This window comes from Orcinus orca, chromosome 9 (genome assembly GCF_937001465.1).
Source record: "Orcinus orca chromosome 9, mOrcOrc1.1, whole genome shotgun sequence".
NCBI lineage: Eukaryota > Metazoa > Chordata > Mammalia > Artiodactyla > Delphinidae > Orcinus > Orcinus orca.
In genome coordinates, this window is record NC_064567.1 from 56,054,801 (window position 1) to 56,074,524 (window position 19,724).

Genomic DNA, 19,724 nt, shown 5'->3' on the forward strand with positions numbered 1-19,724 from the left:
CATGGGGCTTCCCTGGTGGCGCAGTGGTTGAGAGTCCGCCTGCCGATGCAGGGGACACGGGTTCGTGCCCCGGTCCGGGAAGATCCCACATGCCGCGGGGCGGCTGGGCCCGTGAGCCATGGCCGCTGAGCCTGCGCGTCCGGAGCCTGTGCTCCATGATGGGAGAGGCCACAACAGTGAGAGGCCCGCGTACCGCAAAAAAAAAAAAAAGAAAGAAAGAAAAACATGTACTTAATCTTCTCAAGAACCCAAGTGGACTAAATAAAATGACTAAAAGAAACAATAATGCAGACATTTTCAACCTTTTCCTGTGACACTACGGTTCCTTCAAAGATTCCTAAAGGTCTTAATTTTTAATTTAAACATACCACATAGAAAATGTAAGTGCACAAGTTGGGGAGGTGTAGGAAGGCTTGTCACCTCGAATAAGTAGGGATGAAGAACAATAATTATCTGAAGGTTAGGACTGGCTGCCCAGACAGATATTCAAAGTGTAACTGTTACTCCCTCAGAGCTCCAGTTACTATCAGGGAATGATGCTGTGGGCAACTGGGAAGATTTAGGTGAAAGCTGAATCTGAAACAAACAAACAAACAAACAAATCTTTAGATGCTTATCAATGATGATGCAATGACCCCCAGCAGCAACATGGAAAAAGCAGAGTTGGAAATTCATTCATTTGTGAAAGTAGGGAGTTGTGAAAGAACTTAAAGAGTAGTGAGAAGTCTGATGGTGTTAGATGATAAGGAATATGCCTTTAGGTGTATGGGGGTGATTTCTGGGTGGGAGTGAGAGTACAGAGGGGCAGGTTGGGGCTACACTGCAAAACCCTCTCTGCATACCATGCTACAGAGTTGGAATTCATTCTTTAGGCACTGGAGAATCACGAGGATTCGTTTCATTCATTCACCATGTATTTATCAAGCGCCTACCATGTGCCAGAAAGGCACTGTGGGAAACACAAAAGTAGTACAACCCTGGAGTTGCGCAAATAAAAATGGCTATGGCCAATGTAACAGAATTTCAATGACACATCTCAACTCAGGAACTCGCACTAGGAGACTAGCGAAGCCCAAGCAAAATGAAGATACTGCCACCTTTCCCTTCCATACAAGGAAGTAAGCAGTGACACCTGTAAAACACAAGAAGCGCACACATCCCTAGAATTAAAGAGGATGTAAAAATCCAAGTTATAGAGACATTGTTTTATATTCAATTCCAAGGACTGTGTCTCATACTCCATTGAATGGACCTAACGGGACATGAGTTAAGGAAATTTAGGGGAGACAAAATTATCTCCTTAAACAGTTTGACAGACTAGTCCCTGACCAAGCACTGAAGGCGTATTCCCAAAAGAATGTTAAGTGGAAGAGGCAACAAAAGTTTTTCCATCTTCTGCATCTCTGAGAAACCCTTCGGCTGCAAAACTTCTTTAAAGCATTTGGTCTCGTCAACCTTAAGACAATAGTTGGTCTTTACACTCAAACTTGGCCTCAAGCTTCTGAAATTTGAATGGCATCACACAGGGTGTCTGTAGGATGGAATGTAAACAACCAGGTGACAACCAGACTCTGTCTATACCATACCTTGATAGGACATTAGCTGGCTGAACAGATGGATGGAGGAAGAAAAGAACATCCCGTCCTTTCTCTGAGTAAAACATCCTCCAGGCAGTAACGATACAGTTAAACTGTTTTTGTCCAGAACTGATTCTCAACAGTGACAACTCAGGAAGGAGCTAGAATTAGGTGAGTCAGATGAATGACTATCTTTTATAAACAAGAAAAGCAGTTGTTTGATGAACTTCACAAGAATACTTGGAGCAATTAAATACCCACCCCCACGCGCGCACACACACACACACACGCACACGCACACACGCACACACGTGCGCACCTACAGCAGCATCCTGTACTGCATGGAATACATTCTCTTTCTACATGGAAGCAATGCTCACAGTGGTCAAGAGCATTTGCCTTTACTGCAGAGGCAGAGCCAACCTATCAGATGGCAACTCAAAATGTGTTTTACTGCCACTGAGAATGCGTAACGGAGAATCTGGATGGGTTTTCATGTTTGTCTTGGCTCTGGCATTTTCCACGTACCCAGTCCTGGGAATCCTAAAGAAAACGTGTCCTGTTCCCAGCCCTGTGCACTGCCCCATTGTGCTCTACTTCCCTCATTGGTGAAAGTGAAAACGAAACCGGCACAAACACTCCATTGTTAACTATGAAATATGTACTGGCAACTGGAAGTTTTCACAAAACAGACCTGGTTGTGTCATGGCAAGGAGAGGTCGAGTGGGAAGGGAGTTACAGGAGCCTTTTTCGGCTTCTGAGGTGTGTCCTGCACTTTCACTGAGGTGCTGAGGCGACAGGGCTCTGGGTTTTTTCCATTATACTCGGTTCATGCTCTTGGTTTGATTTACTCAGTACTCACTGGCAGCCTTTGCAGGCTTCTGTGGGAGCAACTCGGCTGCCCAAGCTGGGGCACAAACTCTGCCAGGTCCCCATAGTAAATACAACACGCACGAAGAGGAAACAAGCATAAACAATTTATTTTCTCCTGTAAAAGATGACATTGTTCTCTGATCTCTGGTCCTGCTTCACTTTGTCAACTTGGTGGTGCCAACTGGGTGCTGTAAAATGAACTATTCCAAACAGAAACAGAGAAAATAAGCACAGACTGCATGATGTGCACATCCGTGGGGGCCCACATCCAGGCAGGTTCTGAGCGAAGGGGGCTGGTGACCTCTCTGAGCATCTCACATCCTGGTGTGGGTGAGCAGGGAGGGCTTCCCTGACCCCCAGCCCACGAGGGCTTCGGAGTCACAGGGCCTCATAGAACTCTGTCCCTTTCCTTTATTGCACTTGTCTCTGTTTCTAACTATACATATCTTTGTGTGACTGTTTGATTAAGATCTGTTTCCCCATTGTGATTATGAGCTCCACGAGAGCAGAGACCTTGTCCGCTTCTATTCACCATGGTCCCTCAGGTTCACTGACAGTGCTTGGCTCATGGAAAGTGATCAATATTTGTTGACTGACTGCCACAACTCCATTTCATTAATTTTCTACCCCAGGATTATCAAAAAGTTTCTGAATCCACAAGGTTTCTTTAATGTTTACTAAACGCTACCAATGCTGGCATTCGAAGAGGAAACCATCTATTGCCAGAGGCATAAGGAGAGGATGTAAGCAATTTGGTTTTTTTTTTTTTTTTTTTGCGGTATGCACGCCTCTCACTGTTGTGGCCTCTCCCGTTGCGGAGCACAGGCTCCGGATGCGCAGGCTCAGCGGCCATGGCTCACGGGCCCAGCCGCTCCGCGGCACATGGGATCTTCCCGGACCGGGGCACGAACCCGTGTCCCCTGCATTGGCAGGCGGACTCTCAACCACTGCGCCACCAGGGAAGCCCAGCAATTTGTTTTTTTGTGATTCTTGTGGTACTAAATAAATGAGTGATGTTAAATAAGGCAATTTGGGGAATCTTATCAGTTCCATATAAAAAAATCCCTGAGTGAACTTTTATAATTTGTAGAGATGTCAAAAGTCTTTCCATGCTCACTATTTACTTGTTATCTTTTGATTATTTCTACAGAGTGGAAAATGTTTTCATATGAAGACGTAAGTCTTGTAATAGGAAAGATAATATGGAAAAAAAGAACTTTGGCGAAGGAGAATGTAATTCACTTAGTGAGAATTTTACTAAGTCACTGAAAAGACAGGAGAATATTCTCTCTCTTTCATTATGGTACAAAGTGGATTTTTTCTCCAAACTGTGTGTTAGGCACAGGCATTTGGAGGAAAAATGCTAATTCTCTCCTTTGTCTAATGATTGTATAAAGGCCCTCCAAAAAAACACTGAAAAGTCACTGTAATACTGTTCACTGCAGAACACAAATTGGTTTACGGCAGGCCAATCCTGGACTTCATCCCAGCATGTGAAGTTGCTGAGGCCCCAAAAGGAATGACCTCATTTTAAGGTACAGCCTCCTCTCTATCCACAGGTGGCTTCACGGTGGCTGTCCTGGGGAGTGACTGGTTCTAACTGCACAGGCGTTGGCAATTACATCTGGATATAAAAACGTCAACCCCAGCACTGCTCTTAACGGCCCCCAAAGTGGTCTCATGTCATACAGTGAGCATAGCACGATGCGTGCGCTGTCGTGAACAGGCACTTGGATGATTTTAAGGGAGCAGATACACACAGGAGTGAATCAAGAGAACACTTGATTTTTCCTAAGCAATGATACATTTACAAGAGGTTCCAGTATTCACAACTGTGGCAAAAGAAGTTTTATTCTGAGGTCTACATAAATAACAAGTTAACCAGGAGGTACAAGTTCATGCCTCAGTGTTCCCCACTGTGTCAAAATATGACATGAGCTAGTTGTTTTTTAATTACAATTTTAACAAGACTTAAAACATGTTTCAAAAAATGGATTGTTGAATATTTGTGGAATCTCTGCATACCCTTTGTAGAACCCAAGAGGTCTACAGAACCTAGTTTGATACCCTCTAAAGTATTGGATCCCACCGTGGGGAGAAGAGGAAGGGAGAGGGGATGATGGGCGAGAGCCAGAATATAAACATTAGTACTCTCCAAGCCATTTATAATCTATTTGGCGAATTCCGACTTAACCTGGTTACAAACTGCTCGTCTGAGTCTCAGTTTCCCCACTTTCAAAATGAGATGGTTGATAAGGAGTTCCCAAACCACCAAATCCAATGGCAACAGTATCACCCTACATGCTGTATGGGTCAGTTCAGGAAAAAAAAAAAATAGGGATTTTTCATCATAAACAGAGAAGTTAAGACCTGCTCTCTCCCTGAGCTGCTGTTCATAGGGCTTCATGATGATCAGAGTCATCGTCGGGCTGCTGGTGATGGGCCAGGCTCTGCTTCTACGACTCGCCCTGTCAGACGCGGGTGTGCGATTGGGTATGACCCAACCTGCCTGCTCAGAGGTTGGTCTCTACTTCCCTTTCATATTGACAGACAAAAATGAGTGGCACTACACACTGCATCCAACACGGGAAGTTCTTAGAAATGTTGACTTGAGAATGACTCTCAATACAATTTTAGTTAGTTGTATAGTCATTCTATTGAATAAGCATACAGAGGCAGACCTCAGAGATATCGTGGGTTGGGTACCAGACCACACAATAAAGCGAATATGGCAATAAAGCGAGTCCCATGAACTTCTTGGTTTCCAGTGCCTATAAAAGTTGTGTTTACACTATACTATAGTCTATTAAGTATGCAATAGCATTATGTCTTAAAAAATGTACATGCCTTACTTAAATAATACTTTATTGCTAAAAAATTCAGCAGCACATAATCTTTTTGAAATAGTAACATCAAAGATCTCTAATCACAGATCACCACAATACATATAATAATGAAAAAGTTTGAAATACTGCTAGAATTACCAAAATGTGACACAGAAGCATTAAATGAGCAAGTGTTGTTGGAAAATGGCGCCATGATGCAGGGTTGCCATAAAACGTCAATTTGTAAAAAACGCAGTGTCTGCTAAATGCAATAAAATGGAGCGCAATAAAACGAGGTATGCCTGTATTCTCGAAATGCATCTGCCATAAAGATTATATATAATCACATTGGTCATGTTCGTACATGTCACTTACGTGCAATGGAAAGAAGCTCCCTCTAACCTGTTCTCTGGTTCTCCACAAATGTAGTTATTTCAATACAGGTCACAGAAGTTGATTTTCAGGGTTTCACAGAAACTCTTCTGATAAGTAGAACCCATGCCAGGCATTGAGTAACAGGCCCCACTTCTCTTCACATCCCCAGCTCCTCCCTGCAGGACAAGGGGCCTCACGCGGTGTTTATGGCCACCCCAGTCTGTGTGTCCCCATTCTGTCCGATGTCTGCAAACTGCTGCCCCTTATGCATGGGGTGAGGACACAGGTGGCCCAATCTGCCGTTAGGAGGAAGGACTGAGAAAAGCCCGTGCAGTTCCCATTCAGTCAGGGAATTCCAATGCCCTGAGTGCGGCTGGGTCTCAGGCACCCTGGATTCTGTGCCCCATCAAGGGAGGCAAGGCAGGAGCAGGGCCAGCGCAGGCACCTCTAAGGCATGAAACCCAGGCCAGGGGCCCGTCCTGCCTGGGTCTAAGGCATTCACTGTAGCCATCCACATCTTGATTCTACACCCTTGAGAGAAATAGGTATAAACAACCCTTCCTCTCCAGGGGTACATGTGCACTCTGACTGTATACTGAGCAGCAAGAACCCAATACTCCCTAAGGACACCTGAAGGTCATGCAGGAGGCACCCAGTTAACGGCACTTAGCCCTCCCTTATCAGATGAAGATGAAGCCGAGTCATTTGGCCCTATGTTATACCAACTACAGCCACAACTAGAGTGCGGACTTATGATGACTGTCCTAAATTAATTTCTACCCCAAAGGCCAACTCTTTCAAGGAGCTTACAGCCTGATAAAACCCCTACATAACTACAAACAAGATAGAAAGCAGTATTATGAAAGACATTAATAAGACGTTACTCTGGAAACAATGAGGGAGGACGGGAGGGATTAATTTCTGCAGGGGGTACCAGAATGGGACATTTGAGTCAGGCTTTGGAAGGTAAGTATTATATTATTAGCATTTCTCCTGGCTGCAAAATGTCAGTTTCGAATCAGTTAACTTGTAAATTTCTTTAACATTCCACAAATCAAGTTGATTCCCAGTTCCTGTATGACATAACTCACTAAAAAATGTGTATTTCCAGGAAGTGGAGTGTAGTCTTTTTCTCTTCAAGAAATACAAAAAATAAATACCAGTTCAGTCTGAAAAAACTGATCCCAGCCCTTTATGTGTCACTGTGTGTACATAAACCAATGTATCACTACAGAAATGGATTTTTCCTTAAAAAGAAAAATAAACAGTGGGAAAAAATTTTAATGCGGTACCCTACAGGAATCATATTCTTTATTATTGACATTAAGTTCCAACTATGACTCTTTCAAATAAAGTCTGAATTTGTTCCAGTGTCTTTCCCAGTTGCTAATATTTTTTACTTTATGTCACATAAGAAATACGGAGTATGCAATACAAACTACATACTGAAAAATCAGGTATTTACGACTGCCTTTCCCCTTTTCTGTATGAAATCATTTGTCTCCATTTTCCTGTCTGAACATATCAACTTTCAGCAAGAATGGAATGTTAATTGGTGTTATGCACAAGCTGGGCTATCATTCCTCAAATTTAATAAGAAGAAAAAAAAAACAACCCAACTGGGTTTCCTGTTTTTATTTATGGTTTTCAGTGCCCAGTTGTGGGGGATCAAAATACAGTGTCTCAGTTACGGCTCATCCTTCCCTCAATTAATGTACCAAAGGAGACTGGTTCCTTCCATCTGCTCCCCTGATGACTGTCCGGATCGCAAAGCCTATTCAAGCTTCTCCCCAGGGCCCTGAAACAACATACGAAACTACTTCCTAGGGAAGCGCTAGCCTACCTCACCCTTCCCACTGGGGAAACACACAGACTCAGCCCTTTCTGGTGTGATTATATAAGAACACAAGGGCTCACTTGACCCAGCCCAAATTGGAGACTTATCCTTTAAACACCGTCTCGTGTCCTGTCTTCTCAAAAGTGACGGTGTATGTTGGGCAAAGAGGAAACAAGAATGATTTATCTTTCAACAATAGTGACACATTCTAAGGAATTCTCTGTAAAAATTCTGATGCCCTAGGTAAAGTATATAATGTTGGGAAAGTATGGGATCTTACACATCCAGGTTCTAGTATCTGTATTTCCAGGGTGAGGAAGCAGAACACTTTTGCAAATTGAATGTTTTTCTAAGGCAAGTTACCTCTCTTAGAGAATTTCCAACTCCCCTCTTGAATTTCCACTTCTCAGCTGAGGCATTACTGGAATTTGGGGAAACAATTCTTTGTTGCGCAGAATATTAGCCTCCTTGTGGCCACCACCATCCCCCAAGTTGTTATGATGACCAAAGATGCCGTCACACATTTCTCAACAATGTTTCCCCCTCCCCCCAGGGCAGTGCTGCCCTTAACTGAGAACCACTTTGAGGCTAAAGATGGACTATATGTAGAAAATGGCATACTGACCCAAGAAGATTCTTTTACTTAAGGCTTAATATAATGCTTTGAGGGCAATGTTTGTAGGCTTCATGGACTCAAAGGGATTCTCCATATCAACCTCCTGCCCCAAATAAGTAGCACAAAAAAGGAACATGACTTGGCTTTAAAAATAAATCTATGCGTGAACTCACTGCATGGAAAACAGTCCTTCAAAGACAAGGGATATTAATGCCTGCTTCCAGGCTCCTCTTTGTATATTTTGGGTGCAGAATTTCATGAAAATTCATCTCAGAAACAATGAACTATAAGGAGAAATAGAAGCTAACCAGAGCGCGTAGCTAGTATGGTTTTGTGTCTGAATGAGAAAAAAAACAGAATAACTGTCATTCTTTGCCAAAATAGAGCCTTTGGGTTTACTCTTCGTAGTTTGGCTTGGATGAAGCCTTCACCCGGCAGGGTGGTGCTACTTGTTCACGGATCATCCACGTTCACTGTAAATTTAATTTCTTAAATTAAAGAAATTTTAATTTCTTAATTAAATTAAGAACACACCACAGCTTCACAGGAGTGCTTTCACACACCTGTGCAGGTACCTGGCTGTTTCTCAAACTAGGATGCTGCAGACAGGTCAACATTCCTGGTGCTCTCTCCTCGCTGACCTTGAGCTATGTTTCCCTAGACACTATATATGCAGCTCTGAACACAGTGGTTATGGCAAAAAGCCATATGGCAAAACCATTTGGAAACTTGTAACTGATTCCTTTCTAGTGGCTAAGAAGCAACCGTCTATTTCTGCAATGGGTTCTGTCCACAACAAGCCCAGCCTGGATATGTCTGTAGTTGTAAGCATAACACTTTCCTCCTACTGCCTGCTATATAAAAAGTGCAAAGACATTCTGTCCACCAACTGACCACGGGCAGTAATAACATTAGGGGCCTGGAATGGGGGCAGTTTGTCATTCAAAAGCAGAAAACTAAGTTTAATGAAAGAACAGCACTTTCTCACTCACCACTGAGGTAAGAGCCATCTGAAAACTGTAGATGCGGGCAAGGCCGAAGTCAGCCAGTTTTATTTGTCCACTGCTGGTCACCAGAATGTTCTGTGGTTTTAGATCACGATGTACCACTCGGTGAGAATGAAGAAAGTCCAGACCCCGGAGAAGCTGAAACATCATATCCTAAATAAAACCAAAAAAGAAAATCAATCAATGGTCAAAACAGAAATTCAACATGCTAAATCCTCAGCACTTAGAAAAGTGCTTGGCATACAGAAAGCATTGCATAAATATTTGCTGAATGAATGAATTTGTTTCCCCCTACTGTTCCACTCTCCCATTTTCAAGATCACTACAAAAAATTTCACTCTTGACCTGTATTTCATTAATGAAAGGATGATTTAAAAATAGTTTCAGATGGCATAGGAAATATTCTGGAAGGATGTACACCAAACTGGTGTCCATGGTTAATGTTGGGGAGAGGAAGGAGTTGGTGAGAGAGGGACACTTTTTACTTCATATACTTTTATAGGATTTAATACATGATTCCAACAATTAAAATCCAGTAAACAATGATAACATTAATGGTAGTTCTTCTTATTATTATAGCACCTATCACTTAGCCATCACTACGTGTCAAGCATTGCTCTAAAGACCTTCTCTTTAGTAACTCACTTAATCCACACCACAACACTGAGGTAAACAATATCACTAACCCATTTTACAGGTCAAGAAACTGATACACAGTAAGTGTATATAATTAGCCCAAAGTAACACTACTAGCAAAAGACAGAGTCTTGATTCAAACCAGAGTCCAGGAAAACTGGATTCAAATCCCCAGTGCACTTCTTCATTAGATCAATGATTGAATGAGCATGGAAAACCGGGTAAACCATTTAACCTCGCCAAGCCTCAGTATTCAGGTCTGTAAAAATAGGAAAACCTACTTCATAGGATCACTGTTTGTAAAGCACTGACAGTAGTCAGCATTCAATAAATGGCAGCACTTACTGCTGACGGTATCAGCTAGCATGGAGGAGGGGGGCATTCAGAAAATAAACCAACGTCACATCTTCTTCTAATTTTAGAGCTGATAAAATCAGATACAAAATTTAAAACTCGGAAACTGTCTGAAAGTAGGAATTTAAGATAGTGACCATGATATGGCCCTCTGAAATCTGGGGTTAATAAGACTGACCTACCCCCCCTTCCCAAATATTGTGAGAATAGTGTGTAAAGGGAGGATGGAATGATTTTGTTCATATAAAGGTTAGAGAAATGATTAGGTAGCATCAGGGGCTTCAGAGCTGGCAGGGGCTGTGAGGACACACTTGTTCATCAGCTGGACTGTATTTAGTTATTGGTTTACAGTATTGGTATTTCCTTCAGGGAGTTCTATCTTTATATCCTGGCTTATTCAAAACCAAAGCCTTAGTTTTCCACCTATAAAAAGGAGAAAACAGTGCTTACTTTTCATAATACGAGATTTAAATGAAGTAACGCATATAAAGAAGTAGTTTCTGGCACACGGTTAGCATTCAACAAATGATAATCGTTGAAGTGTCCCATTTCCTGGGGGAGACAGAGTAACAAACAACTAGAAGAAAATGTGGCCAGTGCCACAAGGTCAGTGAACAGAGCACTAAGCAAGTGTGCAATGACACAGGTGTACTAGAATTCTTTTTGAGCGCCACCTAAATGGATCTGATGAACTGGCTGGGGTTACCTTCTAAGTTTCCAAAGATGAAAACTCTGGAGAAGACTGCACTGTTGAGGGACAGACAGTCCTTCAAGACTTAAGAACCACTGAGGGTAAAACAACTTGGAATAAATAAACAAGAGTGTGAAAATGAAGCACAAAATGTTAACGAAAGTAATCTACTGTTGCAGCAAATAAGTCTTTATTGGAAACACATGCACATGACTTGTAAGCAGTGGATTTTAAACAGCATGACTAACCTAAACTAATGTCATGCTGGCTTGTCATCTTTAGCTTCTTATAAACTAAGCACCAACCATTTAAAACAGTACAAAGAATAAATGTGCTTGGTTCATGTTTCATTGTTCAAACAGTTTAAGCAGCCAATTAGTAGAATAAATATGTAAAAATTTGAACCAATTAATTATACTAATAAGGCCCATCTTAATTTATGAAAAGCCTGAACTACTGAGTTTAAATACATATGTATTGCTTTTGTGTATTTATACAGCACACACTACGTTTTCCTTAATTATAAAATTGGTACATGCTTAATGCATATAGAAGCTTTTTAAAAATTTTATTAAAAATCCAGAGGAAGAACAAAAATCATGCAAAATCCCACCACTCAGAGAAGAGAGAAAACTTTACTGTTAACTTTTATCTTTCACATCTTTTAAACAGATACTGCTATATTTGGAGGTATAAATATATTATATCTCTATATAATATATAAATATTATAAACAATATATATCACATACAATATAATATTAATATATAAATATAACATATTTATAAATAAAAATTGTTATTCTGTACACATTTTACAGTTGTTTAAAAAACATTTAACAATTCATTATGAATATTTTGCCACTTCAACAAAATTCTTCTAAAATATAACTTTTTTATACAATATGATTTTTAATGGCTGCATAGTTTTCCTTCCTATGCCATAATCATTATTATTTGGTTTTAGTAGTGTTATTTTTGTACATATACTAAGAGTCTAGTTCTCCTCTGTTAAAGGCTAGTGTAGATGAAAATGACTTCTTAACATCATATAAAAGCACAGTTTAGGCAGTGAGAACACATATACTGGCACTAACATTGATTCCATGTAAATGACACCTATGGAGGTATAAAAAGTTGGTTCTACATAGGAATTACCACTCTTTAGATTTTATTAGGCTACTTAAAAAGTTTTTTGGTTAGCAAACTGGGTTTTCTTTTAAACCTATAATACCCAGCTATAATTAGAGTTTTGAACTAGTAAGACTTGAGTTAACGATTTTTTAAAAAATTGCCCCAAATCTCATTTCCTTCAGTAATTCCATTGCGAGGTAGGTTGATGAGCATTATGGGCTTGTAGTAAGTATGATTTGGGGACCCACCCCAATCTTTCATCGGAACATCTAATCTTTCATCAGAACACCTAATCTGAAAAGGGAACACCTAATCTGAAAAGGGAAATATATGCACCTATGTTAGGAACTCTGGTCACAAATAGAATGAGAACTCTGGTCCCATTTCCTGAGAATTATATGAATGAATCAACTGTAACACTAAACAAGAAAATAAAAAACACCTTTCCTTCAGAATCACAAGCAGTGCTTTGATCAAAGACATTTCAAAGGATTCTGTACTTAAGCTTATCATCTGTTCTATCTCAATTTATAGTATCATGAGACATACTTTTAAATTAGCTCCTCAAGATTTTAAACTAAATTAATCCGTCTTATACAAGACTCAAATATTTCCCAGTAATCCTAGCGATGCAATGTAATGAAACTATGGATACTGCCAATAAAGTTAAATATAGGTTTAAAACCTTTTAATGTTACAATGCACAATTCTGGCATAAAATGTCTAGTCACACTAATGATAAACAGTCACTGGAGGCCCTCAATCTGTATCTTTCTGAAACATGTGACATGGGAGCATGTTTTAATAGGACACCATCATGGAATGAAGTCTGGCTCCCAGTGACTTTAGATGGGGTTTTATCCTTGGCAACTCCCCTAAAAAGACTCTGGACTTCAGTCTGAACACCAGAAGTCTTCAAAGCCTTGTAACAACAATTAGTTTCTCTTAGGTGTTCTAGAGCAGTAATCCTCTTACTTCTTTGAAAACAAAACAAACAAGCAAACTGAAAATCTACCTCAAGCTTTTCTAATGGGAAAAAGTTTTATCACTGGGTCATTTTTTCCAACTACACAAAAGGTATGATTAGTTTCAAAAGATACTGAAGGGCATCCCTGGTGGCGCAGTGCTTAAGAATCCACCTGCCAATGCAGGCACACGGGTTTGAGCCCTGGTCTGGGAAGATCCCACATGCCGCAAAGCAGCTAGGCCTGTGTGCCACGACTACTGAGCCTGCGCTCTAGAGCCCGTGAGCCACAACTGCTGAGCCTGCGTGCTACAGCTGCTGAGGCCCGTGAGCCTAGAGCCCGTGTTCCGCAGCCAGAGAGGCCGCCGCAGTGAGAAGCCCGCACACCAGAGCGAGGAGTAGTCCCCGCTTGCGGCAGGTGGAGAGAGCCTGTGCACAGGAGTGAAGACCCAATGCAGCCAAAAATAAATAAATAAGATAAACAGATATTGAAAACACCAACTTATTCCATACAGTAAATCACAAAACTGACAGCTCTCAATAGACAATTCTGTATTTTTGGATGCATCTACCTAAATCTAAGTGATGTACTCACATCCTCAAGGCTTTAGCCACAAAAGTATACATCAGTAGCTTATCTACTTAAAAATTAAAAATAAGACATATACAACTTGCACAAGGATAATCATTTTTTTCTCCTTACAATGTGTAAATCACAGTCTTTTCAAATTTGTTATCCAATTTTTGACAGAAGAGTCTTCATAACGATTTGTTGTTTCTTATGAAGATCTCCCACCCAGTTTGCTTCTTATGAAGGATGTTAAAGGAACCTCACAGATCAACACCACAAAGGTTTTTTTTACACTAAACTGGTAACATGTTGACTTAAGGTAGGGATTATAATTACAGGAATAGAAGTAACAGAGCATGTGACGATAAAGTCATAAAGCAGAGGACTACTGACAATAATGAGGGCCAGTCCCGGGATCTCTTTGTTTTTCCTTTTTTGCTGATTACTAACATATATTTGAAAATTTTAACTGCGGTAAGATACACATAAAATTTCCCATCGTAACCATTTTTAAGCGTATAGTTCAGTAGTAAGTATATTCACACTGTTGTACAACCAATCTTCAGAACTTTTTCTATCTTGCAAAACGGAAACTCTTCCTATAATTTTTTTTTCTTTGCGGTACGCGGGCCTCTCACTGTTGTGGCCTCTCCCGTTGCGGAGCACAGGCTCCGGACGCGCAGGCTCAGCGGCCATGGCTCACGGGCCCAGCCGCTCCGCGGCATGTGGGATCTTCCCGGACCGGGGCACAAACCCGTGTCCCCTGCATTGGCAGGCGGACTCTCAACCACTCTGCCACCAGGGAAGCCCGCAAAACTGAAACTCTTAGACCCACTAAACAGCTCTTCACTTCTCCCTTCCTCCCAGACCACCCTTCTATTTTCTGTTTCTGTGAATTTGGCCACTCTAGATACCTCATATGAGTGGAATCATAATGTATTCGCTTTTTTGTGACTGGCTTATTTAATTTAGCATAATGCCCTCAAAGTTCATCCATGATGTAGCATGTGTCACAATTTCCTTCCTTTTTAAAGCTGACTAATATTCCATTGTGTGGATATACTACATTTTGCTTGTCCAGTCATCTGCTGACGGACAGACACTTGGGCTGTTGTGGCTATCGTGAAGAATCCGCTATGCACATAGGTGTATAAATACAAATATCTCTTTGTGACCCTGCTTTCACTTCTTTCGGATGTATATGCCCAGAAGTAGAATTGCTGAAATCTAGTCCCAGGATATTTTAAAAATCACAGTTCTCCTGTAAAATGTGCTACAATATTACTATATAAGCAATGAAGTAGTGAATAACAAAGCCTAGTCCTGGGTAGTCAATCAGGTGGGTTCATTCATGCACTGGAGATTTCACTCACTCCTTCCACTTCTGCGCTCAAGGAGAATCTGCCTGAAGTTACCACATCAAGCTTATTGTAATGTCCACACCGTACTCTACTTCAAAACTTGACAGTGGCTTCTTCACACTTTCACTGATCAATTCACAATGTTAACAATGGGTCGCAAAGACTGCATTATAAACAGGATCCCCCTACTTCTCACTCTGGTCCATAGGAGTACCCAGAGAATGCTTCATCCCGAATCACAAAGGGCAAAACAAATTCCGACCAAGCAAGAGGAGGGCTAAAGCAGGCTCCTTAAAGCTTCAGATTACCTGGAAAGTAGTAATTGGTAAATTGAAAGTAAGTAATAAATGGGAGGACCTGGAGATGAGCCACAAGCCACACGGCAGCTTTGTTCCAAAGGGAGGGGAGGGGAGATCTAGCTGAGGAAGGCAACACACGCCTTAGGGCTCTTCAGCAGAAACAAAGGCAAGGCCCCTCCCTCATTGCAAGTGCTGGCTTTCTACTTTTACTGCTTCTATGCAACTGGATGAAAGCATAATAAAAGTGGTTTCCTATATAAATTTTATTAACAAAATACGTATTCTGAAGAGAGAATGAAAAGGAGCCATGTATTGTTCATTCCTGGAAGTGATGATAACGCTGAGTAAGTACAGGATCAGTCTCAACTAACTAGAAATAAGAAAATCACCACTGATTTTCACCAAGCCTGGAAATATTGTTGGTGTTTGAGGGAAAATGCAATGGCTAAATGGACAGTCTGAAAGAAGGAATCATTATCTCATCATGACGGCTATTATTAACCCACAGTGGAAAGTCATTGGGAACTGAAACTACAAATAACGATGTTAATTATAACTTATTCAGAGCAAGATGTAAAAATCAACATTGCATAAACAAGAAAATACAGAGTATAAGTGACTAGGTTGTTGGCTAATGTCCCAAATGGTTTTTGTTCTAGACACATTGTTTTGTGATCCTTTTAAAATCATTTAACAATATACTGTGGATATTTCCCCATTTTAACACATACTCTTTATAATAAATTTTAACAGTATGTTTTTTAATGGCTGTATCTGGACAAAATACCTTCATGTCTTTCCCCATTCTCCTCAATTCCCTCTTTTGAGAATTTTCTTCTCACTCCGTACTTCCCTCCTCTCCAAACGAGGTAATGTATTAGAGAAGTTGGTTTTCCACAGAGTGGAGCATATTGTAATTTGCATACTGTAGCAGACATTGTTGGTTGCCAGCCATGAAGGACTGGTCCAAGGCAACCACATTTCCGTTTGCTAGGAATTGATCTAGAGATGGACATGGGACCCAGTCCTAGCTAATGAGACATATGGGCAAGGTTTGGAAAGCATTTTTCTCCTAATAAGAAGACCACTGTAGAAAACCCCCTGCTGTACTTCCCCCTCACCTCCCAGCCCTCACTCTCCACCTGTGCATCTTACACCAAATGCTACTGCTTCAGGGCATGAACTTGCTACTGTAGCAATCACCTTGAAACATAAAGGGAGACATCACCTGCACACACGGAAATGCCCGAGTGTAATGAGGGAAAGAGTCTGGGTCTTCGATGACATCACTGAAGAGCTGAATCAACTTTGGGGCTGCCCACCTCTAGCCTTGTAGTTAGGGCAACAATAATGCTCTAACTTCAAGCCATTTTTTCATGGTGTTGTATAATTTGCAGTTGAAAATTATTCTAATGAATGTAACTTAACTAAAATTATATTAAGTAAAACCTGTTAAGTAAGGTCACAACCTTTCATTTATAGCCCCCCCCCACCAAAACGCCCCCCAGGGGGTCTGTACCAACATTCTTTTGTTGCCAACTATCCCATCCAAGTGGTTATCCTTTTGTCTTTGAGACTTATACCTCCTTCAATTAATGCTGACAAAATCCCCTTTCTCATTGCTATCGTTTGCTGTCAATCCTTCATATTCCTCAGGGACTGTGGCTCATCCTCTCTAGCCCACACTCACCATATTCCTGCCTGGCTTCAGCATCCCAAGAACACCTTAGCTTCAGAGAACTCTGATTTCTTCAACTCCATTCAATTCTGTGCCATCTACTCCCACAGCTAAAACCAGGAATGTGGTATTACTTAACTCTCATCTTTTTTTAATTAAAAAATTTAAAAGTTACTTTAATTACATTTATTTGGATATCAAAATACCACTTAAATTTACATAAACTTATTAGACAGCATAATTAATTAAACTTGGAGAGCAACTTCTTCATGCGTCATTTGTTAAATCTGCCAATTCCCTCAAGTCTCTGGTTCCACGGTCACTCTATCTTATCCTCTATACAAAGCTTTGTCCTCAATTAGCCCAATTGCTCTCTTTTTCAGCTGTTATACCTGTGTTGCAGAGAGCTGTTAAGGGGGAAAAATGATCACATACATGTCTATTATCAATATAAAGTCAGTCCCCCAACGCTGACTACGTTAGTGCCACCAGGTAATCATACAGGTCCCTAGTTAGCCCTCGCTGTCCCGGTAGGCTAAATTTTCACTGCTGTCCCCCTACCTTATCATCTCTCTTCCTTCTCTTAGCACACTAGTGTGCACTCCACTTCCGAGAGAAATACCGACGATCAAGGGAAGGCTATCAGCTCCCTGTGCTTCACCTATACGTTTATAAGCACTGGCATCTACCCCTCTCCCTCACCTCCTGGTGGAAAAGCTTTCTTTCCTTCTATGCAGTATTCACCTTCTTCCTATGCTCTAGATCTCCTTCATTCCAGCTTCCTTAAGTCCTTCCCCTCGCTTGACTAACCATTCCCCTTTTCTGTATATCTGGGACTTCCCTTTCTATTGTCCCTTGACTAATAAACAACCCAAGCAACCCCCTTCTTTCCTCAGCCAGTGGTCTTGACTCAGCGGTGCACATTTTCTCATTCCCCATCCACACTGCATCGCTGCAGTGAATGGAGATGCGGCAGCTCTTGGAAGATCACCAGTAACCCACCTGGCTTGCAACAACCAATAGGATGTTCCACTCCCAACTGAATCCTGCCATGGCCTTTCACACTGGATCCCTCCCTCCTCTTCACTGTTCTCCAAAATGGAAAGATCTTCTAAGTTTCTGATTAGAAATGTAATTCATCTTCACTGTTAAATTAAAAAAAATCAAAACACAAGGAAAAAAAGGAAAGAAATACCACCCACGATTCCTCCATCCAGAGGTAACCACAGTTAACATATTCGTGTATCCTTTCATAGTTTTTCTATACACGTATACTCATGCGTATAGTTGTTTTCTGTTTTATAAATGAAATGCTAGTGTATACAATTTTGTAATTGTCTTTTCACATCATAATGTATATTGAACGCATTTGCATGTCAATAGATACAGGTCTATTGCTTGATTTTTTTGATGTGGGCCATTTCTGAAGTCTTTACTGAATTTGCTACAATACTGCTTCTGTTTTAGTTTTGGGCCAAGAGGCATGTGGGATCTTAGCTCCCCGACCAGGGATCGAACTCACACCCCCTGCATTGGAAGGCGAAGTCTTAACCACTGGACCACCAGGGAAGTCCCTATTGCTCAATTTTTAATGGTTGTGTGCTATTCTGTTTTTTTTAATATACTATCTTAGGCAAAGGTTTTAAGCATCTATTAAATTATCCACTAAATGCCATTTTTATCATGTTCTATATTACTTGAGCTTGCTTCTGGATTTTGACTCACTTGGTTCAGTTTAGAGTACTTTCTCTTTTAATAATAAAATATTTAGAATATGTTTTCATATCAGGTAGGGCTGGTTTCCTCTTCCCATTCTCTGTAAAATGTTCCTGGATATTCTTACATGTTACTGTTCTGGACTGATTTTAAGATTATTTTATTGACTTCCCATATCGTCCCTCAAATTCTTTTAGTATTTTCACTGATTTTTTAAGAAACTATAGATTAATTGGGGGAAAACTGATACTTCTACAATAGTGAGTCTTTCTTTACACAACATGGTATGGTTCATTTTTTATTCAAGTCTTCTTCTAGGTCCCTCAGTAAAGTTTTGTCATTTTAAAAAATATAATTCCTACACCTCTGAGGCCCCCACTAGAGTAGATCTCACTCTCATCCTTCCTTACATGTACTATTCTGTTTCCCCACCAATCTCCTTCCTCAAATCCATCATTTACTCTCTGGCAAAGCTGATCTTAAACTTGCAAAGGTGATTTGCAAACCTGAACCTGTCAGATCATTCTCACGCTTGAACACCCTTAGACAAAGCCCACCTAACTCTCTGGACTTGCCTCCTGGAATTCCTGTGGACTTCCTCCATCTTCACTCACTAACTGCCTTACGGCCCCATCTTCTGATGAGAATTAGGGTCTGTTTTTTTTGGGTTTTTTTGCGGTACGCGGGCCTCTCACTGTTGCGGCCTCTCCTGTTGCGGAGCACAGGCTCCAGACGCGCAGGCTCAGCGGCCATGGCTCACGGGCCCAGCCGCTCAGCGGCATGTGGGATCTTCCCGGACCGCGGCATGAACCCGCGCCCCCTGCATCGGCAGGCGGACTCTCAATCACTGCGCCACCAGGGAAGCCCTAGGGTCTGTTTTAATCACTCTTCCTCCACATACACTAGACTCCCAGCCCACTGTATTAACAGGTACCAATAAATGTTCAATGACTTTTCAGAGAGAAGTGAGGCCCAAACTAAATTGGAAATGACCAATTTCCAATTTAGTTTTATAGATTTATAGAAATCTATAAAAACTGTTAGCTTAAAAAGAACTTACTGATTCCTCCCAAGAAGGAATCCTTTAGCAGGTAACAAAATTCCAGGGAAATCAGAAAAAAACAGGTTTGGATTAGGGCATAGGGACCAAAGAGGCATAGCATATAAATCAGTATTCCTACCTATTCGTTATTAAAACATCTTCATATGTG

The 19,724-nt window shown here is 41.1% G+C and overlaps 1 protein-coding gene across 4 annotated transcripts in view; it reads right to left on the reverse strand.

Annotated features, from left to right (window-relative positions):
• The window catches only part of CDK6 (cyclin dependent kinase 6), a 234,895-nt gene that overhangs the window by 114,955 nt on the left and 100,216 nt on the right, over positions 1-19,724 (reverse strand). For all 4 annotated transcript variants that reach the window (XM_004265601.3, XM_033420481.2, XM_004265602.3 and 1 more), the window contains exon 4: positions 9,096-9,263. In XM_004265601.3, the coding sequence (XP_004265649.1) occupies positions 9,096-9,263 (168 nt within the window). The remainder of the gene's footprint in view (positions 1-9,095; positions 9,264-19,724) is intronic.